The 26,090-nt window shown below is 37.1% G+C and overlaps 1 protein-coding gene across 2 annotated transcripts in view; it reads right to left on the bottom strand.

Annotated features, from left to right (window-relative positions):
• The window catches only part of cpx (synaptic transmission protein complexin), a 148,760-nt gene that overhangs the window by 59,614 nt on the left and 63,056 nt on the right, over positions 1-26,090 (bottom strand). For both annotated transcript variants that reach the window (XM_089255424.1, XM_089255425.1), the window contains exon 2: positions 19,168-19,447. In XM_089255424.1, coding sequence (XP_089111550.1) covers positions 19,168-19,222 — 55 coding nt within the window. In that variant the 5' untranslated portion in view covers positions 19,223-19,447. The remainder of the gene's footprint in view (positions 1-19,167; positions 19,448-26,090) is intronic.

Genomic DNA, 26,090 nt, shown 5'->3' with positions numbered 1-26,090 from the left:
CATACCAGTCTCATTTGAAAGTTTTTTCATATTTATCCAATTCACCAATTGCACTTGGGAATTATGTATAATCACGGATAAAGACGATAAATTCCAAGTATTTATCAAATTTACCAGCGAGACACTTAGTTATTATGCTTAGTTATTAATCGCCGATAAAAGTGATAATGCTTTCAGTATTTATCAAATATGCCAACGACTCTCAAGAAATATTCAAATTCGTCGTTAAAAGCGACAAATTTAACAAAGTTACAAAGCCGACTGGTAAATATACATAATAACCGATTTATCACATTTATCGTAGCATATACAGACACACAGACATACAATAGATTCTTGCATATAGCCAAGTCCTTAGAAGTACTTTAGGGGATATTTTCACGAGATACAACCCCCCCCCCCCTTAACCAGACAAATGGTGACGATTCCGCAATAACATCTCAATGCAAGAGGCAGTCATACCCACAGAGTTAGAATAATATCTTTAGTCTATGGTCATACCATTGACAGCTGAAAACCGTAAGATCCTGTCGTTATTACTCGTGAGAGAAATTATTATAATGAAACGAACTGATTTTTTAATTTAATTATTATTTTTGTGATAAATTAAATTTGCAATAACTTAACATCTATTCGTAAAAACCATTTGATCAATTCAATGTTAGTGAACTTCCCATGATCAAATGACCTTTAAAGTAAATTTTGAGGACGTATATACAAAATATGAAAAACATTTCTTGCGTGATTTAATGTATAAACCATGCAAGAAGGGAAGAAAAAAGATTCTAAATTTAGTCAGATGTTGCGTATCTCTAGCATTGAAAGGAATCCTTTGAAATTCAAAATAACTTTGAATTATTTATACAAATATCATTTGCAATGCGCATTTCACGAACGACACATATTCTGGAAAATCTGCGTATCGCACATGTTATCATACCAAGGACTAGATTCACCTGTGATATAAGAAACATGAGATATAGAGTAGAAGCTGCTGATGATCTCTTTCTATGGCGTCCTCCCCACAATATCTTATTTTTTTATGATGGAAGAGAAAGTCACGTTTTCATGTTTTAGAGCATTTCTGAAGAAAAAATTCATAGGAAAAAAAAAAATCGGTTTTTATATTGGATTTCTTGCCAGTATCAATAAATATTCATAAACTAGTAGTTGTCTGCAAAAATTTAAAAAGCTACCAGAGTGGTTATAATTTTAATCATAACAGAGTATTATAGAAATGAATGTGATCAAAATAATCACTATAGGGTAGGATTTTTATGCTCTAAAAACTTCTAAAAAATGCATTTATGCCCTTAAAAAATGTAAATATGCCCTATAAAAACAAGAAATATGTCCTAATTTTTTTTATTCCTATCTCAAATAGCATTAGTTTTAGCAAAATATGATAATGAGAAATGCTGATGCAGTCTAAACTATAACCATAACTTATTGTACGAACAAAAATTATTCGTTTCACTAACCAATCTCATGGAGCCAAAATTTCCCTTGTGAGTTTTTCTCGTCCACAAATTCAGAATTAATGTTCTGCCATCTGTAGGTAAAAGTACCCAGCCAAGTAGTGCATTTAGCTTTAGAAAATCATTGCACAAAAGTAAAAAAAGATTAAATAATTATTTTATTCGATAAGAACTCTCAAAATTCCCCCATGGATCAATTTTAGCCAATTTTTTCCACGAGTTACCATCACCGACCCCGATTCAGATGATTAATTGATTTATAGCCACACGCTAGCATCGTTGAAGGGCTAGTATTTTATGCTCTAAAAATTTAATGTCATTGCTGGTTGAAAAGCCTGAATTTCAGGATATTTTACCAATCAGCAACGATGTTTCCCTTCTTAGTGCATAAACATTCTAGCCGTAACAGCTCTCGTTAGACACAGGAACAGAAAAAACCAGTCTGAAGCGGAGTAGAATTATCGATAATTATGGAATATGCAAAATATGCCGTAAAATTTTGAAAATATGCTCTATCACTTGAAAAAAACGGAAAAAATAAATATGCAAAGACAGAAATCCGAGCCCTAATAATCACCTATTTGATGTTAAAAACTCATTACTAGCTAGCCGCCACCATGAAAATCACCAATGGAGCAGGAAATGAATGGATGAACTATAAAATTCTGATCTAACAGAAATTTTTGCGTCTGTGCGTTCTTTTCGTTGCAACGAATATTTGCTGTACATCCGCGATTGTAACCGAAATAATTACCAGTTATTGTGAAAACTGTCGTTATTTGCTAAACGGAACCAGAGAAATTGCCAATGAGCCGGAACTGCTAGTGAAGACCAGTACAATTCCGATAAAACAAAAAAAAAATTGCGTCTGTAATTTCCTCTTTTTACAACAAATATTTAGTATATATCCACAGTTATAACTGGATGGCTAAAGCATCACACAGAGCAGAATGTAAAAATTTAGAGACCTTCATACAGCGGTGGATTGAAAATGGTTTTCGTTGATGATGATGATTAAAAACAATCGCTAGTTATTGTGAAAACTCATTATTTTCTGACTTCACCAGCGAAATCGACAATGAATGAGTATATAAATATAATATAAATAAAGACTGATGAAATTTTGACGTAACAAAACATTTTTCCATTTGTGATTTGTTCTCGTCGCAACAAAATATTTACTGTATATAACCACTAACCACCAACTTATTGTGAAAATTTTTATTATTTGCTAACCAGCATCAGAGAAATCGCCAATGAGCCGGAAATGAATGCATGAATCATGACCAATAAAATTCCGATACAACGGACACTTTTGCGTCTGTGGTTTTGCTGTCGTCGCAACTAATATTTGCTGTGCATCCACAGTTATAACCAAAACCAATCACTAGCTACTGTAAAAACTCATTACTTGATAACCAGCACCAGAGAAATCACCAATGAGTGGGAACTGTAAATGAATATCAGTAGAATTCCGATATAACGGATACTTTCGTGTCTGTGGTTCGCTCTTGTTACAACGAATAACTACAGTATGCAGTTATAACTAGACTGATCACCAGTTACAGCAGAAAATGTCGACAGCGTGTTGTAAATAAAAATGGCGGTGGGTATTTCCAACACAGTACCGATATTTAGATCCCATTGATCAAAAAAATCCCCTCCGCTATTTCTTTCTCATTGTTCTAGCCATCCTACTCATTAATTTCATTTTACAAATGAAACTAGCTTCACTGTAACAATCTTCATAAGAAAAAATTCTAACTAACAAACCAAATACATTTCAGGGGTGCCACGACCTCTGGGGCTTCAAAATGTCACTGTTTCAAAAATGGCTGAATTTTTTTTTTCATTTAATTGAAAATCAAGGTGGAAAATTTCACGTCAGAATCTGTTAATTGGTTCTTTTAAAATAAAACAAAGAAATAACGTGAATGACAGTGTAAAAGTATTCAAGAAACGAACTTTGAACTTGTTTTCCTTAGATCGAATTGTCAAGTTTTTGAAACCCATCCGTAAAATTTAAAAAAAAAAGACCGCTGCACCAAAAAATCCCGAAATTTTGTGGAAATGTTTACTCTACATGCGTTAGTGAAATGAACCTTCAATTCAGCAATTGGCCAAAGGGAATTATTTTATAAAATGAAAGTATTTTATATATAAATAAAATATCGAACTCCTATTTTTCAGAATTTTATGGTTTGCTACATTTGAAGCTCATTTTACTGACACATGTCCTACAAACATTCTAACGAAACTTCAGAAAATTTGGTGAAGTTTTTTTTTTTTTAATCTTACGGGTTAGCTCAAAAACTGATGTCTCAGAAAATTGCGTTCAGAGTGGTTTTTATTGTATACATTCAAATAATTTTAGATGAAAAAATTGACGAATTGGTATGCAATGATAAAAATGCAAGCACCCCATTCATGTGCATGCAGGGTCTAAAAGGATTATATCTGAAAACTACGGGGAAGTATTGAATACAGGTGAATATATCCTGTTAAATATGGTACGTATGGTCATCCTAATTAATGTGAAAAAACAAGAAAGGTTAAAATTAGGGATGTGTGGTAGGTGTGTTTCTTGTATTATCTTCTTGTCTTCCTTTCTTTGATTTTGACTGATGTGCGTGCTTTCCCCCACTATTTCTTTTGTCTTTCTAAGCGCTTTCTCTTTTTTCATTGCTCCTTTCTATGACATTCTTCTTGAGCAAAGATTCTTCTTCTTGTTAGACTTTTGTTTCAACACACATTCTTTACACCTTCTTTCTTGTCTTTTTTTCCTCCATTCTTACCCTTTTCTTTTTTATTTTGTTTTTCTTCTTGGGATCTAACACAAAAAATGCTTGTTAAACAACTTTTTTTTTCTTCTTCTCTGGTAATAAATTTTTTTGGGTTCAACTCCGAAGACTTTAACTGACAAGAAGTTCCTGAGCGGAAGTTTCCAAGAGAATATTTCACTCAGATGTCCCACCGACCATGAGAAGAAATACTGGAAGCGTACGGTGTATGGGATTTCTAAGCCACGGTGATTTCAATCGATCACATATATTTGAATTCGAAATTAGCCGAAAATGAGGAAAATAACTGTATTCTGCGACTTTGAAGAAATATCTTAACCCCCTTTAACTCTTAACTACTACATTGTGAAAAAGTGAAGTAGTAATTATCATGCAAATTTTTGATAAATCACTTGAGTTCTCATTGAAGCTTAAAAAGAAAATAATAATTTTTTCCAAAGTTATTCAGTGCACAATGAATTAATCAACCTCGTCTTTGAAATTTCGTGAACACTATACCTATACGCTTAAAATCAAACTAAAAAATATGAATTCAAATATATTGAAGAATACATATTAATGAACATTCGTTCATTTTACCCCAAAGAAAGCCACAATGTGTTTCGTGCATTTGTTAGACGACATTTTGTAAAAGCAGCGCTTTATTCCGAACGTGTGATGAAGTAAACTTTTACATTTTTAAAACTGGCTCTAATGAAAGGTTAGGTTCCCAATTATATGGTTATAAGCATGGCTCATAAACATTATTTTCTGTTGGAATCAGCAACAAACGACTATTATTGACACTATAGCCGAAGTGTTGCTACAACCGAGGTCAATTTTATATTTTTGACTGCATTCAATGCATTCGCGTCCCAACCCTGTAAATCCCCGTCTGAAAATCTTATTTACGGAGCATTTACGTTTTAGAAATAAGAAGGGGGTATGCAAAGTTGTGAATTATACGATTATTGCTCATGATGATGCGTTGGAAACATCATTATACTGAAAACAATATTGCATCATTAGACACATAATTCACTTCATACCCGACGCAAAAACATGTTGTAAATCTAATAAACACGAAATTGAAAGCTCTTCGGTATCGATCACGCAAATTTTCACTTTAACTTGTAATAAAGATAAATTTGATAGAAAATTGCATAAATATCTCTACAAAAATTTACAGATAAAAAGCATTATGTGGAAAAGAGCAAACTATCTCCTCTCTAGAAGGAATCCTGGGACCGTTTTTCCTTAAAAAAAGTCGTTTTCCGCTCCTAAATCTCGTAACAAGCGAGGTCGTTATAACCGGATTTGAATGTATTTAGAAAATGGGAGCATTATTTAGATAGTTTTCTAAAACTAAAATTACATTCCTATAGCCAACGGTTTAATATATGAGTTTATAAGAACTTCAATACTTCACTTGACATCCTTTATAGACTATATTAATTATTTTTATGAGATGAGAAATAATGTCATTTCATGGGCAGATATACGGCAAATTTGTGCACAATAATATAGTGTTCGTTTATTTTATAATTTTCTGTAATTGCCGGAAATGACCGCTAAGGGTGGGAACAAAGTGCATGCTGGTTTCCGATTTTGCAACTCCACGCCGTTATGGATTGGTTAAAAAAACCAGAAATTCAAGTTTTTAACCAATCCGTAACGGTGCGGATTCACAGAATCGAAGCGCGTGCACTGTGTTCGCACCCAAATGAACGGTTAGGTTCCGAATCAGATGGTTATATAAGCAAGCATTTTCCTATTGGAATCAACAGGTAAAGACAATTATTGACGTTATAGCTTATATATAGAGGTCATTGTAACCGAAATTGAATGCAATTGAACTCGATTATTCGTTCGTGTCCCAATCTTGTAATGTTTCAAAACATTATTTACGGATATATTAAAAACACCAAGGAGGGGTTGCGAAATTGCAAATCAAACGATTATATTGCTCGTCATCAAACACCATCATACTGAAAACGTTCGCATCATTAGACACACCGAAGCAAACCATGCTGCATACATCCAATGAACACGAAATCGAAAGCCTTTCCGGAATCGATCACGTACATTTTCACTTTAACTTTATGATCAAGGCTTGAAAAAACACCGAAAACAGTGCCGATAAATTTGATCGAAAGGATCGCATAAATATCTCAACAAAAATTTACAGCTCGGGGAAAAAAAAAAAATTAATAAAGGTCATGTTACGGGGGAAGAAGAACAGCCTATCTCTCTCTCTCTCTCTCTCCAGAAGAAATCCTGGGATCACATTTTTCTCCGGAAAAAAAATAATCATCTTACGCTCCAGAGACTCTTATTACCTGACTAGATGTAACTTAGGGAGTAAATTCTGCAAAGTTTCTGACAAAGTCGAGAGGAAGGTGTTCAAGCGTGAACCTGTTTCGAGAGGATCCCGTGGAAAATTTCATGCTGGCAACATGAAAGGGGTGGACAAAATAAAATAAAAAAATATCTTAAATGACATGATTCTCGTTTCTTTGCTGCTACTCCTTTTTGAAGGAGTAAAAAAATAGAAATCTTTTCTTCTGTAAAGTGAAGAGTTAAATGGAGTGGAAATGAAGGCTTTGAAGTGATTCTTATCTGGCTTATTTTTTTTTTTTGGCTCCCCGTTCCCTATTTTTCTCATTTATTTTTGGTGACAATGCCGTGTTTTCTGTCGTTTTATACGGCATTTCGAGAAATTCATTTCTATAACGGATATACAGTAGCTTTGATAGATTCAACTAAGGAATTAATGTCCGGAAGGAGCTCTGGGAAAGATGTATTAAGCTACTGTGATGATTAAAGACTGAAGATAAAACATTGAGCCGGGAGGTTCTCATACGTTTTCAGCTCCGATGCACTGTATTTTGAACGGTGGGTGATATTTCATATACAGTTTGGACGGGAGGCTGAGGGGGACTGTCAAAAAATTACTGTGTTACACAATCAAGTTGCATCGACGTAAGCACGGTCTTATATCCAGAAAAACGGTTTTGTAACGTTCAAGATGGTCTGAAAATGACAGGGAGATTATGGAAACTATTTATGTTGATCAGAGGCTATTAATCCCGGGCCGTATGGCGTCCTTGTTGTCTTGTGGTATTCTAAGTGGGGCCATGGCTGACATGAAATTTAAATAGAAGCCATGAAAGAAGTGGCTGATGTCCAAAGAGAGCTGTGATAAAAGATATGATTCAGTTTTGATCTTCAACCTATGGTTCGTGGGAATTTCCTATTGGCCTGCAAAACATTTCGCCCAACTTTTTTTAATTTTAAATTTGATAAATATATTATACAGTCTTCATATTATTTCTCCCATTTACTTATTATTGGCCGGTCCGCAAATACTTCGTCCTATTATGTTTTTTTATTTTTGTTGAGTCTGAAAATTATTTCTTCTATTAATTATTATTTTTCAATTATTTTTGCAAATATGTGCAAGTGTTGTCGCGAAGATGGCATGGGCACGCGTCTTCATTTCTAAGTTTCCCAATCTGGTAACCCTACATATACATAACCCGCCGTCTTTTGGATAGATTATCTCAGTGACAATAGATCTCAATGGATATTGGTCAACCCTCTCACCAGCATTGATAAAATATCTCGCCTCTCGTAAAATATTGATTTCAGAAATGACGAGCTCAGACTTTTTGAAGAAAAAAAAACCAGATTTCTTAATGGAACATGTTTTTCAACATCCATCCTTCACTTTGCACCTGCTGAAAATCGGAAGGAAGCATATTTCATAAAATATATAGCCCATATACCGCATTTCACGAGGGGGTGTGGGTTCATTGATTTCTGAGTATACATGGTTATACTTCAATATACATGGCAAATACATGGTTTAAAAAAAAGTCATTATACTAATTTTTTATCTGAATTTTTTTTTTGGAAGTGCTGATTCCTTGTGAGCGTCATTTTTTGAGAGCTGCTGAAATTTTAAATTTATAAAATCACGTCGAAGATTGAGTGAATCTGAAATTAAATTCAAAATAACAACCATTCAAATTTACTAAGCAAAATTTCATCTGTTCAAAAATCAAGGCAAGCTCCATATCTTATCCTTAATTAGCCATTTTAGCTAATTAAAAAATCTACTCTAAGTAATTAAATTGCTGTGTTGATGTATTGTTTTCAATTAAAAATACGCTAATAGCACCAACTTATATCCAATTTTTGTAACTATTTTTCCGTCAATTTTCATATGAGGGGTGAACCATACAGGGTTAAGAAATATAGTAGCAGCTCAATGGACTATCTCTTCATTTCTTGATGATAAAACAATATCATTTCTGTTACACCATTTCACATATGTATCTATCATTGAATTTCTGCCATAACACCGTACATGCTTGGTTGGCATAAACGGATGACAAAGGAAACAGAAGCCAAGAAAAAAACTAGAAAGAGCACATATGTGTCCATATTTTTTTCTCCTACATCATAGATACGACCTACGTAAGATCTCCATTAAAAAAAAAAAAAAATACAAAGAGATCCGAGGGTAGGATGCCTTTCTTTGTGAAGCGTATCGGATCGATATCGGGTGATAAAAGACCGGGAAGCCCTATTCCAGAGCACACACACACACACCAGAAAAAATAAAAGGTAGAAAAGTTGGGCGAGTCCTGCTGAGCCGAGTCAGCAAGTTCCAGCGGCTAATTGGCAACAAGAACTACTAAAGACAAAAATAAAAAAGTAAAGAAATAAGAAAAAGGGTAGTGTCGTTATGGAACGTGTCATTCTTTTCTTCTGTTCCCAAAGAGACGACGTGAACGTTTCGCATGGCCTGCGGTAATCGCATTCCATTCACTGAGAGCAAATATCGCTCTCCACCCACCCCGTATACTTTCCCGTCTCGACGTGTTAAGGGGGGTGAACTGATGAGGATCAAAGGGGGGTTCCAGTCAGAGAAATGGAGCGGCATTCTCTTGTCTTCTTGTCGAACGTTCTTCATCTTTTCTTTTTTGGGGAGAAATCTCGGAAATCCTATCGTGTAAGAGACCATGATAATGGTAGTTGTTGGAAAATGAGAAGCCTATAAGTCAGTGTTCCTTCAACCTTTCTGCAAATGCGGGCCGGTGAAAATAGTTGGGCAACGTCGCAAAATAAATGGGAGAAATTATTTGTGGACCAGCAAAACGAAGTAAATTGGAGATGTAATCTGTAGATTGTATAATATCTATTAAATTTAAAGTTAAAAGCGATTATATCACTTAGGCGCATCGGTAAGTAATTCAGAAGGACCGGTCGTCTGTACGGAGCAAGTGGTTGAAGAACACTGATGTTATACGTATGTATACCATAGTTTTTCAAGAGGTGGCCTGTGGGTTCACCGGTGGTCCTCAATAGATTTCACGAGGTGGGTTACTTTTCTGCTACGGGGATGATTAGAAATATTTTTCTATTTAATTTGTTGTCGTTCCCCTAAATGCACTCGTGACTACTACTACTAATACTACCAAACCACACACGTGCACCTCGCCCATATTATTATATGGGATTTCTAACGAATTTGTACAAGTGGGAATGAGCGTGTATGTGTTGTTAACCTACGTGGTCTGTTCTTGCGTACTGCTTGTCTAGTGCTGCCATCTGCCATTTATTTTTCGAAGTACGAGTGAAGTTTAAAATTCGTATCATCATAGGCCTGTTGCTATGCACTCTAAATAAATTTTCACTGGAAATGGTCAGCGTAGGTTTACATGAAACATTTCAGAATAATTCACATCAAGTGTTTTTTCTAGAAATTCGAAAAAAAAAAAAAATCTTCAAATTCTAAAGTGCCCACAGACCTATGGCTGTATAGTGTACAATATAGTGCACTGTACATTGTGTGTCATGCAATTTGTTTTGTTTGTCGTTCCTTTCCACACATCACCTTCGATCAGCACCAGCCGGACGGACGCTGTGATACTAGTCAAAAAGAAGCCCAAAATCATTGAAGATTTGTATGCATTTCTGAATTTTTTTTCTGTTTTTCTTATCTAAATATTTGAATGTATAATCAGACTGCGGTAAAGTGTCACCTTGGGGAAACAAACACAAATGACTTCATAACCGGGGTTACTTGAAAACGATCCAAAAGACTGATTATGAACGATAAATGCCCCAAGTCACATCGCAATAGGCTTGAATATTTAACTGACTATGCCCAAATGGCTATTTGACCTATACCTTTAAAACTCGCGTTTTAAGTGGGGTGAAGTTAAAAATGGTAATCGTCATTTGGAGGTCTGAGTCTTTAGTTTAAGATTCACTATTCGATTCGTGATTTAATTGCTGAAGGGCATTTTCCACTGAAGTTAGAAGGGGACCCCTAAACATGCTGTGGCTCTAGGATACCAAACTCGCCTTGATTGAATCACACACTTACAATTCTTGTCTGAGGGATTGACTATATTTACCGTGTTCAAACAATTAACGGTAATCTGAATTTTACATTTATCCGAATAGATCCCGGTTCCACATACAAGAAAGTTCGAGTGCATTTTGTTATATTCAAATTACTTGGGGTGGAAAGTTTATACCACCCTCCATACCCTCCGGGTTAAGATCCGTTTCATAATGAAGACCTGTAAACTCCACTATAGAACTCTAAGAACTTTTTGGTCACGATAATACGCGTGCAGACATGGGCAGAACAAATAAACTAAAATCATTTAGTACAAGAAATTAAATTCGTGAGAAATTCAAAGAAAAATCAACTCCAAACATTCAAGGACCTCTCTCTCTCTCTCCCTCTATCTCTCTCTCTCTCTCTCTCTCTCTCTCTCCCTCTTTCTCTCTCAGCATATTATTCTGACTATGACGAGCAAATTATTTGGGCGTGCCTTGTTCGTATTTTATCGGCAATTTTTTCTATTCTTCTTTCTTTTTTCCGTCTGCTGCAATGAAATGAAATTCTAAAGCGACCCCCGGTACCCGATATAAATCCAGTAGACACTGAAAAATTGATAGGAAACGCCCATGTTTCAATCATGCGCTCCATTTTGTGCGAATTGCACGAGGAATAACCGAAATTCAAGTCACCGTATTTACGTTGAGTTGAGGCTATTACATTAGAAGTGGACTCCCGGGGTGGAGACTGGCTGTTGTTTCTTTCTCTCTCCTAATACATTTTAGAAAGATAAAAACAGTGGCGCGACGTGACTTTCTAATGCATTATTTAATGCAATCTCAAAAAAGCTCAATGTACCAAACAAGTACTGGTATCGGACGTATCGGGGGAATGCAAAACACAAAATAAAAGCAAATTCAGACAGAAGACTCACGTGAAAGAGGATTGCCGTCTCCTGAATCACAATAGAAATGATATATCACTGTCAACTGGCAAAGGATTTGTCATTTGCTTGATTGAACACGGTGAAAAATGAGTCGGACCTGTTATACATGACATGGAAAATTCCTGGACATCGCCAAAGTTCGACTATACATTATGCAGGGCCGTAATAGGATTTTTTGCCGCCTCTTACAACTTTAAAATTCGACAATTTTATGATGGTTTTCTTTGTTTCCACTTAAAATTGCCGCCAGGAGCAATTGCCCCCGCCCTCTTCTAGTTCCAGCCCTGCATTATGTCTACATTTGAATAAAAGTTTATGGAAGGTTGTGTCCAAGAAAGGTCACCCTCTCTTGGACAGGATAACCAAAAAAATAATAATCTTGTTTTTGATCCTCAGAAACAAGATAAACAGTTCCCGTGACGATGCGTTAACCAGGGCCAATCCTGGAAATTCTACCGCCTGAGGCGAATAATATTTTGCCGCCCTTAAGATACGACTTTCTCTGAAAAGTCAGTTTCTTTCTTTACTTCTATTACCTTGCTGCAGTGGTTCTTAAAGTGCTGGTCACGAGATCCTTGAAGGGGGGGGGGGGGGATGTAACTATGATGGTGATTTAAGATGTCGCGGGAGAATTTTCTAAAACGTCCTGATGAGAGTAAATATATCGAATCAATTTAATAACTCTTATTTGAAGCGTGAAGCTATTTAGCATATACACTGAAGAGCTGAAAAAACTGACAACCTGTCTAATATCGTGTAGGGCTCCTGCGAGCCCGCAGAAGTGCCGCAACACGACGTGGCATGGACTCGACCAATGTCTGAAGTAGTGCTGGAGGTAATTGACACCATGAATCCTGCAGGGTTGTCCATAAATATGTAGGAGTAAGAGGGGGTGGAGATCTCTTCTGAACAGCACGTTGCAAGGCATCCCAGATATGTTCAATAATGTTCATGTCTGGGGATTTAGGTGGCCAGCGGAAGTGTCTAAAGTCAGAAGAGTGTTCCTGGAGCCACTTTGTAGCAATTCTGGACGTGTGGGGTGTCGCATTGTCCTGCTGAAATTGTCCAAGTCCGTCGCAATGCACAATGGACATGAGTGGGTGCAGGTGATCAGGCAGGATGCTTACGTACCTGTCACCTGTCAGAGTCGTATCTAGACATATCAGGGGTCCCATACCACGCCAACTGCACACGCTCCATACCATCACAGAGCCTCCACCAGCTTGAACAGTCCCCTGTTGACATGTAGGGTCCATGGATTCATGAGGTTGTCTCCATATCCGTACACGTCCATCAGCTCGAAACAATTGGAACCGCGACTCGTCAGACCAGGCAACGTGTTTCCAATCCCCAACAGTCCAATGTCGGTGTTGTCGGGCCCAGGCGAAGCGTAAAGCTTTGTGTCGTGCAGTCATCAAGGGTACACGAGTGGGCCTTCGGCTCCGAAAGCCCATATCGATGATGTTTCGTTGAATGGTTCGCACGCTGACACTTGTTGATGGCCCAGCATTGAAATCCGCAACAATTTGCGGAAGGGTTGCAAGTCTGTCAGGTTTAATGATTATCGTCAGTCGTCGTTGGTCCCGTTCTTGCATGATCTTTTTCCGGCCGCAGCGATGTCGTAGATTGAATTTTCTACCAGATTCCCTATATTCACGGTACACTCGTGAAATGGTCGTACATGAAAATCCAAATTTCATCGCTACCTCGGAGATGCTGTCCCATCTCTCGTGCGCCGACTATAACACCACGTTCAAACTCACTTAAATCTCGATAACCTGCCATTGTAGCAGTAGTAACCGATCTAACAACTATGCCAGACACTTGTTGTGTTATATAGGCGTTGCCGACCGCAGAGCCGTACTCTGATTGGTTCCATATCTCTTTATTTGCATACGCATGCCTGAACCAGTTTTTTTGGCTCTTCAGTTTATATATAAAAAGCTTATAACGCATTAAAATTCCACATAAAATTTACTAAAATTTATTTGAAGAAAAATCTTATTCAATCAAGTATCACAAATATGCTTTCGCTCACTTTTATGAAAAGAAAACCATGAAAATTAATTAATTAATATATTTATCCTGAATTCAAAGACAAAATACAGTTATTGATAATAAAGAATCGCTCTCACACATTTCCTAGTTTTTTAAAATCGTGATTCCCCGCGTTATGTTACCTATACACGCGTAGCACATAAAGATACGTTTTTCCACCTTTTTATTAAATGTTGCAGCTAAATATCCTAGCGAGGTGACTGCCCTGACTTCATAAGTTTGTGACCAGAAGCGTGCGCAAGAGAGAACATGGGGGGGGGGGAAGTGCCCTCCCTCCAAGACGATCAAAAATTAAAAATATTTTAGTAAACAATGAAAATATATAGGAAGTAAATACCGCATACCGTATGTGTTCTTTATCAGTTTCTGTTAATTTAAAATGCTTTTTGAATGTTAGTAGAGCTCAAAATTTCTCTCTGGGAGAGATTCCTTGTACTTCCCTCATATCTAATGTGCCCCCTCTAAAGGCCGATCTTGTGTACGCAAATTCTCGTGACCAGGATGCAGGGTATTATAATGTGGTAGGTTCTCTCATGGTGCATCCCGGTAACGCAAATTCTACCAATGTCACTATACCGCAGCATAACACCTTGAATGTCCTTGCACCAATATAAAAACAAACTCCAATCCAATCCGAAGGTGCATATGCACCCTCGAATAAATAACAGCACATATCGTAGCAAATCCGTCTGAAAATATGTTTTTGGTGAAGTGCTTTCGTGCACTCTAAAACACGCTCTACCGCCTTTGCTATTGCAATTCCACCACGTATTCTATGACCAAAAATGCTTGTTTAGGTGTTTTACGACCTCACCTCTGACAATAAAATTCGGTGAATAGTCCTGTAACACTAACGTAGATGAAATGTTAACGAAAGCTACCTTACTTTCCTCCTTAGAAATAGTCACCTGCCATTACTATGCACCGCTGAGATCTCCTATACATGTCCTGGAAACTTTGCAAGAAGTCTTCTTTTGGGATGGAGTTCAAAAGCCTCGTCACGTTTCGTTGGATGTCAGGAATATCGTCAAATCTCTTTCCTTTCAAAGTGAGTTTGAGTTGTGAGAATAGGAAGAAGTCTGGAGGTTTGAAATCTGGCGAGTATGGTGGATGTTCAATTTGCACCACCCCCTTTTTTACCAGGAACTGTTTGACGATATTGGCTGTGTGAGGGCGAACATTGTCGTGAACAAGAAACCACGAACCTTGTTGTGCGTACTGAGGTCGTACCCTGCGTAGACGTTTCATGAAACGGGTCAAAATTTAAATGTACCTTGCAGCATTCATCGCCGTTCCCTAGGTAGAAATTCCTTGTGGATTTTCCTGTTCATTTTCCTGTTCTCAGTTAAGAACCAACGCACTAAACCAGCACTTTGTAAAACAAGTCTTTCACGGAACACTAACGACGCTCAACTGAACAACGGTGGCGGCAGATGGTCAACACCTGCCGCTACGCATGTGCAGCGTTTTGCTTTGCCAGTGTTGCCAGATCGGCCGTTCTGCCTTCATTCACCGAACTTTATTGTCAGAGGTTGTATATCACCTCTTGAAACTTCTCCCGTGAATTTAGAATCACCCTGTATTACAAGAGTGGGAAACATTAATGAAGTAGAACCTCTTCCGCCACGTATGAAATAAAACTGTTACAATTCTTCAATCAAAATCAGCAATTTGATTTTGATTAATATACCACATAAAAAAATAAACACGATATTATCATGCCAATCTTCTAAAAACGGTGGGTAACGGGAGTCTACGTGGGACTCTACGTTCCCAAAGAAAATGTATCCAATTCAGTTAGTCATCCTTGATTTTCGGTGAGTTTAATCATTACGAGATGATATTAAAGGTGACTACTCATTGTGAGTATTACGAATATTATTTTACCATACACAAACGTTGAAATTTCGTTGCAAAATTGATAATTTAACTAAGATTATTGCTTGTAAATACAAATACAACGCCACAACAGGCAAATTGCCCAACGAGGTGGCTGACTTAAGAACATCATGGATCCCCGAGCCATTTTTTGGAGGCCCTACCTACTACTGCTACACCACACATGCACCTCCCCCCGCGGAACCCTCAACGAATCGGTACATACGGGAATGTGCGTGTACGTGTAGTGAAACCTGACGTGAAGTTTTTGTTTCTCTGTAATGCTTGTCACGTGTAGTGCTGCCATCTGCCACCAGTTTTTTCTAACTATGAGTGAAGTGTTATGATTGAATGATTTATCGTTGTAGGACTGTTGCTCTCTGTGGCGAGACTTTTTAACGGGGAGATCGGCTCGCATTTGCGCCTTGAAGTTGGGAACCACAGAAAACCAACTTCAGCCGACCACCACCGTGGGGTTCGAACCCGGATGCTCGCATCGCGAGTCCGTCACTATAAGCACTTGAACATCACAGCGGCAAAATATTAATAATATTAATATAGAATATTAATTAATGTCATGATATTGTTTTATCATGCGGCACATTATTCAAAATCCAGTTGCTAATTTCATTGGAAGAATTGTAACAGTTTTATTTGATAGGTGGAGGAAGCGGTTGTACTTCATTGATATCTTTGTCAGATTTAATATAATACTGTATTGTATAATTGTTTTCAATATTTCCTAGAAGGCATATTTTTTGCTGATGGAATTTTATATTTACACGTTTATTGGTTAGGGACAAAAATGCCTGAGAAAGGCACCATTTTATTTTTCTTGGTGAATAAGATTACAAAATATGGCCGTTTAGAGTCTGAGAATGCTTCTATGTACTTTTTCTTTTTTTGCTGCGCAGAGAAAAATTCCCTATATTTTATGAGGCAGCATGTTACTTTATCTTTATGCACAGATATCGAAATTCTGTGAGTAAAGAAACGGGTCTGTGCAAATGAAATAAAAGGCAATGTGCCGACATCTGAGAAAAAAGAGTTAAACGGCACATTTTTCATGTTGGAATGAAATTTTCTCCGCAAACATCTCGGTGCCCATCATACTCCCCTCCATCGTGGAGCTAGCTCCCCTCCCCAAGGCAGATCTTTGGTAGGGCCTCCTCTATAGTAAATTTATAGTGTAAACAAAAACAATGAGATTTGTTCCAGGCCCCATACTAGAGCCCTGCTACCCTTGTAGGGGGTCATAGTGCTCACTTAAAGCATTGAGGATAGATGCTTGATTTCATACTCAGGAGATATTCACCGACAATTCAGATGAACACCTTATGATTTAATGATTAGCATCATGACTATTTCAGTTAAAGCCATACGTCAGAGTTCTTGTGCGGGTGCTTTTCTGCTGGTGAGGTAATAATCGCAAGTCTCGATTCGTGAATATGCCTCCCAATAGGCAGACAGGGCTCCAACCTCGTGAGTCCCATCGATGAGTTCAACCGAGCAAGGCACGGAGAACCATGACCCCACATTCCGCAGTAGGGCCTGTAGGCTGAGACCTTTGGTGAAATCACGGGTCAGAATCTTCGCGCCCTTTTCCAATATGACTTTGTAGTGGGGAAAACAAAAATAGTATAAAACACATCTTATGAGAATTATCTTGGACCCCCCCCCCCCGGGCAGGAGCCCTGCCAGACCCACTCCTATCGAAGGGGCGATGCAGGGACCTACGTTGAATAGGAGCTTCCGCGATAAGATCTGGAACAATTATTCATGGCAGTAAATATGTGAAGTGCTGTCTAGGCTCTCTCTTATTTTGCCCTGGGGCTATGATGTTATTGGGGCAGCAGTAGCAATTTTTTTAAAAAAAAATTGTTTGAGCTCTGCAGAACAGCCTAATGATTATCAAGGGTTCCCCGGAACAAAAGCCTTATAACTATGAAGAGTTCCGCGAGAAACTATACTGGAAGCCTTGATATAGGGATACAGAAATGAGCAGTCAGGACATTCCGGAGCCAAACGACACCACAGTAGAGATTCTTCTATTCTATAATCGACTATAGTTGAAAAAATATTGATGAGGAGTGAAAAATATCCTTATGTTCAGATTGCAGAAATATTGCTATCGCTTTTGTTATTATAATACCATGTCATGCGTTTTTGAGTACAATTTTAATTTTTTTCTCGGCCTATTCAAATCTTCAACACATGATCAAATAATACAAAAATACTTTATGTATAGCAGTATATTATTTGTTTTTCTTTTCATTTACCTCATCTAATCTACGTAAACGAACAGCATTAGCATCCAAAATTTGCATTGAACCAAGATTATGGTAGCAAAAGCAAACCCAAGCTCCAGATATCTGAACGTAGTTCGTGAAACACTAATGATTCTAAAATGCAGAGAATCAGACAATTCAAGTTTCTTTGAGTTCAGATATTCCAAGAATTTTCCGGAATCTCACACTCGAATTTCCCGGCATGCTGGTCCCCACCGCTGTTTCCCAACATGGTTACTAATGCGGGGGAATAAGGTATATATAAGATTCAATTGCGTGTTTCTTGAGATAGAGAGCTTCCGTATTTGGATAGCATTTAATCAATATGCCTTCAAATGTGATGTGTAAATTTACTCAGCCAAAATTGCCAGCCACATTTGGCTCGCAATCTATGGAGAGTTGCCATTACAGTAGAGCAGCGGTTCTCAACAGATGCTCCGCGTAGCCCTTGGGGCTCCGTGTGCACTCTCTAAGGGCTCCGCGGCCACTCGAGGAGAATAAAAAAAAGGTAAATTTGAAAAAAATAATTATAAATATTTTTAAATACTAAAAATAAATCAGTAACTTTGTGGAATACATACAAAATATTCCTACGGGGCTCCGTCATAGAAATTATGTACCAGAAAGGGCTCCACGAGTCAAAAAAAGGTTGAGAGCCGCTGCAGTAGAGCATCGATCGTCCGAATACCAATCAAACGAAACATCGGTTAATCGAAAGCGTTCCAGTCGGTAAATTCAAATTTGTGCGCCAAAGGGTCTAGCGACGGTGACTGTGTTGAAAAAGGATCATCCAGTGAGGAAGCTATTCACTGCCTTGTCTCATGAAATGGCTATATGAAGTGGTTAGAACAAGACACACACAAGAACAATGTGATGCTGTCAAATTGCTGTCGTTAAAACGTTTGTAAGATTTAGCGGCAAAAAAACGAGTCTCGGCTCTAAAGCAAAAGAAAATTTTGTGGACATCTTTTCCTAAACTGAAGGCCTACTTTAATGGTCATTTTGAACTTCTCAGACTAGGCTAGTCAGTTCTCTGTGTTATTTGTAAGATGTGTGATACTAAATATACACAGTTTTGTGTTTAATATCATGTTTCTTTGTTTCATATTGCTCCTATGATACTTGTATAATATTTTTCCGAGAATGACCGGTTATCTGGATAATCAATTATCCGAACACCCCTCAGTCCCTAATTGTTTCGGATAATCGATGCCCTACTGTGTACTTTCATTATAGTATAAAAGAATCTATGAAGAGCGACTTTTTCTGTTACAAACAGCACACAAAATATACTCGTAATAATAATAGACAATTTAAATATAATGCGAGAACAATCACACATCAATAAGTTTTTGATGAGGGACGAATGACTCACCTTTGACAGCATTTAATTTGCTTCCTACCATCTGCTTCGCAACGAATGCCGCCATGTTTGTTTTTTGAAGGCAAAGCTCTGAGAAATTTTCTTAAGATATTTCTGTTGAGTGCGTAATTTTCTTTTTTTTTCAGCCCGGCGGAAGCTTCTTCTTCTTCTTCTTGTGTTTTGTTTTCTTCTTTTTCCTTTTGGTAATGACTGTTGGATCAAGATATGGGACGGGGACGATCACAAATTTTGAAATTATTATTCTTCTTCTTCACCAAAGTTTGTTTTACTGCTGCAAAGAAATAAAGGAAGAAACGGGTGAGAAATCGACTGGAACTCCGAGAAAAACATTGTTATTACTGCTGTAATGCATTGCAAATGCATTTATAAAAACATACTTGATTTATGACATGCCATAGAAACAACCCATCTGGGTGTACACAGTAGAAGCGCTATTAACGGTCACTCCTCAGATGCGGTCACTCCCTGTTTCACCACGGTCAAGAACAAAGTTCCCAGCGAAAAGCCTGTTCAAATAATGCATTTGGAACCCCTGTTTAACGGTCACCTCAGATACCGTCAAAGATATAATTTTCATCATTCCTTGCATTGAACTAAAATCCTTATACGGACATCAATAGGTGCAATTTTGGTTCAAATTATGCCTACCGGATGGTAGCACAAATTCCAGTATTTGATCCACTTTATGATTATTTTTGAATGAAATTTTGGCTTGAAGTTTGTTCATGTTTGGCAACTCTGATGTAAGTTTAGGATCTAAAACTTACATCAAAATACTCGCCTAAAGTACCCATGGATGTTTAGGGGTGTCGCGAGTTCAGTACCTGGTTCGTTTTTGTCAGAAACTTTCCTGACACCGGGGTACAACAGGTATCGCGGCATGACCACAGCAAAACGATTGCTACCGCAGGGAGTCCCACATTGAGCGAGTCCCACCCACCAATCTCAAGGTGAGTATAATAAAAAGGCTGTGCCGTTCGGAAGCTCGGAAACGGTAATAAATTGTAGGTCCCGGTCTAATTAGCCCTCGTGGGCAGAAAATGGCTGTGGTGCGACAAAAATAATTAAGATCAAGATCTAAAGTCATTAACGTTTATGATCGTATATTTTCTTCATATTCCCACGCTGTTTAACACTAGAACGGCCGGAGCAGTCATTTTGACGGTTTTTTATTTTCAAGAAGCTATAATCTCAGCATTATTTGGCGTACAAGCTCCATTTTGGTCATGACGAATGACTTTATTATTTCTGTACTTATCTCTGTACACAAAAACTTGAAGAAATTGAAGGTTTTGTTCGGGAGATATCGACGTTTATACAGAGAACCGCCAAGAGCAGTCATTTTTACTGCTCTACGTATAAATTGTTTATGTTTTCTCCTTTGGTGGGCGTTGATGTATACTTTTGGTTTCAGGTTTATTCCCTATCATTCCCTGATGACACACACAGCACATGACATGTATTTTCGAGTAACATACCAATAAGGGAAAAAATAATGCTATTCGTTTCATCATGTTACTAGGTCTCTGCTATCAAAGTTGATGCAACTTTTTTTTCTTCTTTTGATCGTTCACCTGGCAATCTCAGTTTTTGTTTTGGTTTGGCATTTCATAAATCTTCATTCCACGATCTGCTTTGAAAGCTTCCCAGGAAACAGAGGTTCATTCACAGTGTGTACAAATGACTCTTAGAAGAAGAATGCATTAGAAAGAAATAGTCCATTTTTATCTGCGCTGAATATTTCGGACAATAAATCTGAGGCTGAGGAGACTTGCGATCGTAAACTCTGACAGCGGAAACCATGATTTTCTGCTTCATTTACTTGAAAGAGAAAGTAGTGATTCTGGAAGTGACTGATTTGAATCAGATAATAGTGACGAAGATAAAGATGTATTTTTTTTTAAATTTTACATTTTTCATAAGTAAATGTTTAGTATGAAATTTTAATAGTGCCCTAGTTTTTCCTCGATAGTGCAAATTTACAGTGGCATAAGAATATATGTTATCCATAGCGTACACGAACAACTATATAAAGTGAATAAAAAAGCCCGTGATGTATATATAAAAATGTGTACATCATCAAAATGGAGTAATATACTACGTGATGTAAATGCAATATTTATCTTTTTTTATGGTAAATCTTATCCACAGTTGCCCTCCAATATTTTTTTTCATATTTATAGTTAAAAAGTAATTTTATGGACACCCTGTATGCTTAAACGCAAATTTCTTCAAAATTAACATGTTAACCATGTGGGATAATGTTGTTGTTTTTTACTGTAAAAATTTAGTGTTGTTAAATATATTGTACTAAAAAGAAGCAGCAGTCACAAAATGACTGTCATAGGCCCTTTTAGGTATAACGTATAATCCGGCCCTTCTAGTGTTAATATGGGCAGCTCTAGTAATCGTCGCTCTTTATCACTGAGAGGAAAAAAAAAACTTATGTCATCAAATGCGGTAGTTTATGACGGTTGGAATATTATGTTCCTATATATATAATAATAATGTGTGGAATAGAAGATCCTACCACCGAAATACCCGACATCGGTAGGAAATTAACAATTCCAGAGTCATCTGAAGAAGATGGCCACATCGAAGAAATACAGTGTGAGGAGCAAGAAAAGTCAAGAGCAGTGTCAAAAACTATTCGGTTTTTAAACTACTGGACGGATTGAATGCATTTTTGTGTAAACACAATGGCGGAAGGGCACTGGATTTAGTCCCGCAGCTTAAAATGCATTTTAGGGAATTTGTTAGTATTAAACTTCTTTGGATAATATTTCCTTTGTACAACGTTAATTGCGCATCATTGCAATAATTATGTACTTTCATGACCTCAAACGCATCTTATATTGCCAGAATTTCTATTATTTTAAGATAACGAACTATTCCAGTTATTGTACAGACCGTATTACGCAGTTCCAACGGAAACCTCCTCAGGTACAGTCACTCCCCTCTTTTACGGGCAATTTTTTGATGCCGTCAGTATCCAAAAAAGAGGAATTTCACTGTATTTGTGTGCATTTCATTTTTTTCCAAATTACTATCACAAGTCCATACATAATATGGCAATTTTTGGGTTGCGCATGAAGTGAAATAAAAGATTGAAAACTACTGGAAAAAATTCTATTTTACGAAACCGGAGTCATTTCAATTTTTTGATACTCTCAATGACGCTTTTGGAAGGGCGTAGCCTGGAATTCAGCCTAATGTTTTTACAACATATGCAGGTAAACTGGTTGTTATTTAGAGATTATGGTCTTCGGAAAGTAAAATTCACATTTGGCTCCTAGGAGACGCGAGACAGTCCTCTCGCAGTCTACACGAGTGTGCAGCCACTATGCGATAGAAACACTGAGAAATTTCTTCCTTGGAGCGTATATATATATATGTTAGTGCCAAAGCCCGAAATTGGCCAATTCACGACGGGGCCGACCAATTCACGAACTGGTCGATTTCGCTAAATATCGACACGGCCAGATTGCCGTTGGTCCCTGGCCAAAGTCCGATAACAAAAGACATGATTCGGGATCATCGTCAAGTTTGGCGTATTTTTTCGTGACAATTATGCCAATATTAGTTATGGCAAGCCAGCAAACCCTATTCACACTATGCGGCAATCCTTTTTTTTCCTTAAAAATTTGGCGGGAAAAAATATATTTATATAATTATTTTTTATACTTTTTTCCTCTCAAATTTCACTTCTAGGTCTCTCTCACTACACGGAGCTAATCCAATAGAGCTGGTATATATGGGGAGTTGAGAAATGAAGTGGTGTCGGCCACATTGGAATTTTTTTCTAGACAAAGAATTTAGTAGCAATTATCAAGTCAGGAAAATTATATTGTTGCCATTTGTAGGCTATTTCATCCGTTTCAACATGCACCACTTCATTTCTAAGTAAGTATCAAAATTCTTGGTTATTTTCACATCAAACAAATCTGGACTTGCTCAACCCTCCATATATAGACATATATTACATAAAATGAATTAAAAAAATTAAATTGGTGATTAAAAAAATGAATCTAGCTCCTACCGGGCCGTCTTAGATCGGCGCATCGAGCTTTGGCCAGGGATCTCCGGCCACTTCGCAAAATGGCCGGCCAAAGTCCGAATCATTTCTGCAATTTGGACTTCGGCCAAAATTCTTGGCCAATTCACGAAGTGGCCGGCCCCGTCATGAATCGGCCGCACTTCGGGCTTTGGCAGTAGCATATATACTGATTGGTCTTGTTGATCATATCTTGTATTAACACAAGCGGATAGGCCATCTTTGTCTCTACACTTAATGGATATTTTTTATTCATTCTCTGACTGCTTTTTTTGTGTGTATTTTTAGTCAAGTCAGGACTGCTGGAAGTCTGCTTCAGAAATAGAATGAAACGCATTGATTTGGGAGCAGGTGCTGAGTGCTACTACTACCACCACTTGACCATACATACACCTCGTAAACATAAACATTCCTCTGAGAACTTCTAACGATTATCGATAGATTCTGTGAGGGCAGTAATGGAAAGCTATTCAGACAAATGATCGGTTCGGTTTCTCAGTATTTCAATTCTCGGGACCTAACTTTCCCCATCAGTTTAGTTCAAGCAGTCTCCTAAAGGTGTTTCCGAGCTCTTTGATAACATGTGTGTAATTGTTAGCCAGCGGGCTTCATTAAATTTCCGATGTGGTTTACACTTTCCCAGAAGTTTAAGGTATTGCCATAAGGAATAGTGCTCCATTTCATCGTAAATCACTAGCCTACCTAATGCGTGCTCAAATGTTATACATAGATCATATCTCAAAAAGAAAATATTTTTTCTTTGGTAACAAACATTTTTAGTTCATTCTTTGTCTACTTTTTTGTGTACATATTGTTTTTTTGATTTTAATTAAAATTCAAATGAGAAAAGGAATCATCAAAAAACACGTTTCTACTAATTATCCATACTTATTGTCCCTACGTTAAGTCCCGTTTACACACGTCAAGTGATTTAGTTGCTAAGTTGATAAATCGTGAACTACGAATAACTGCTCCAAATTAATCAAATACTGAATGTTCATTATATATTACGAGACCATATCCACTGGCGAATGCGCATAGGGCCCACCACAGAGTAATAATACTATAGAGTGCGCGCGAGGGGTTACAATGTGAAGCAAAGATCCGGAGTCACGTGACTCCAGTCGAAAGGCTGGTCAGGGAATCTCGCTGGCAATGCTTTCCTTATGGCTGTTCGTATGACGATCTCCAAGTGCTGTCTTATTTTTCATTAGAATGGTCACCACGTGTGCAGCTTTCGGATGTTCGGAACGGTTTAGGAAAGGAGGAACATTATCCTTTCACAAAGGAATACTTTTTTGCTTATTTCCCTTCTTATAAATTAAAAATTGGAATATTAAATTGACGATGCAATGGATTTCTGACGTAATCTCAGTTTTTAACGACTCCATTTTGGATTTAATTCAATTAAAGTTCCAAGTTTTGGTAAAATTCAAATGTCATGAATCATTATTAAATGTTTTAATAGAATTTTTGGCAATAAATGATTGAAATTGTGAGTTTTATGAAGTTTTAACTGAAATATACGTCTCCGCAAGATTTGGCGAGATTTGGCGAGCTGGTGAGTTCATTCGAGTTTTGCTCAACTTGGAAGAAAATATGCTTTTCAGAAGGATAAATTTATGAAAAATATTCTATTTAAATAGAATGTGAGGAAAACTTCCCCCCCCCCCTCTAGACAATTGCAGTTTTGCATAAAAATGCATAACAACCTCTAAAAATAATAGTATTTTTACCCCTCTTCGTAACGGTTATGTTTGCATATGCTGATAAATACGGCAAAAGCCAACATGAACTAAGCCGATGAAAAAAAATCTCTCTCTATCTTCGCATTTATTATTAATTTAATTTTTATGGCGAAATATGTGTAGTGCACGCATCTCATACGGGCAGAACGGAGTTGTTGAAATAAAGTGATATTTCAGCATGGATTTTTTCCATATTCATCAAACTTACTAACTTCATTTTGAGAATTATTCGATTCATTCGTAAAAAGTGATAAATGCTACGAAATTCATCAAACTTACTAAAAATATTGGTAATTATGCATATATTTACCAACTATTATGCATAATTTCTGAAGATAACGCGCACTACGGATTTATCAAATTTACAGTAACATAAACATTATATATTTGTTGTATACAATATTTTGTTTCCTGTGTGTGTATAGATATTTAGAAAGCTATTAAAAACTGTGCCAAAAAAATTTATTTCATGAAATTTAGACTGTTTATATTCACTTCCTTCAAATATTATATATTCAATTAAAATTTAAAAACCCATGTGTTAAGAAATTATTAAGAATTATCCCTTAATGGAAAATAAAAAAATTCCGTTTTCCAATATTTGTTTATTTTATAGAATTTATTTTTTCAAATCTGATACTCCCTAAATATTTCACATAAAAATGAGTGAAATTCATTGAAAAAATGAAGGAAAGTTTTCATCAACTTGATCGAATTGAGTCAAATTTCGTTACAGCAACATCCTAGCTTCTGCGAAAACGCGCCAAATGTAATAGCGCAGAACCTGTTCTTTCCCCGACAATACTGCTCATCTTTTCTTCAAGTTCGACAAGTTTTATGAATAGCGTGCGCGGTCTATTTATATCTTAAGTCTATGGGGCCCACCGAAAAAATAAACCGGATTCTCTATACGTTGTTTTTTAATCTTGGCAATTTAACAACTAAACGAGCTAAAATAGACAAACTAACAAGCTACAAACTAAACTGAGCTTAACTTAACAACTAAACGACAAGTAAACGGCCGTTAACGTCTACATAAATCTAAACAGTACTTGACGACTTAACTACTAAATTACTTGACGCGTGAAAACGGGCCTTTAGCCGTGGAAGTT

Source organism: Pholcus phalangioides, unplaced genomic scaffold (genome assembly GCF_987345545.1).
Source record: "Pholcus phalangioides strain wild (caught in Gottingen) unplaced genomic scaffold, Ppha-v1.0 ptg000042l_1, whole genome shotgun sequence".
Lineage (NCBI taxonomy): Eukaryota > Metazoa > Arthropoda > Arachnida > Araneae > Pholcidae > Pholcus > Pholcus phalangioides.
The sequence above is the reverse complement of the archived record's forward strand: the minus strand, read 5'-3'. Positions and strand labels throughout refer to the sequence as shown.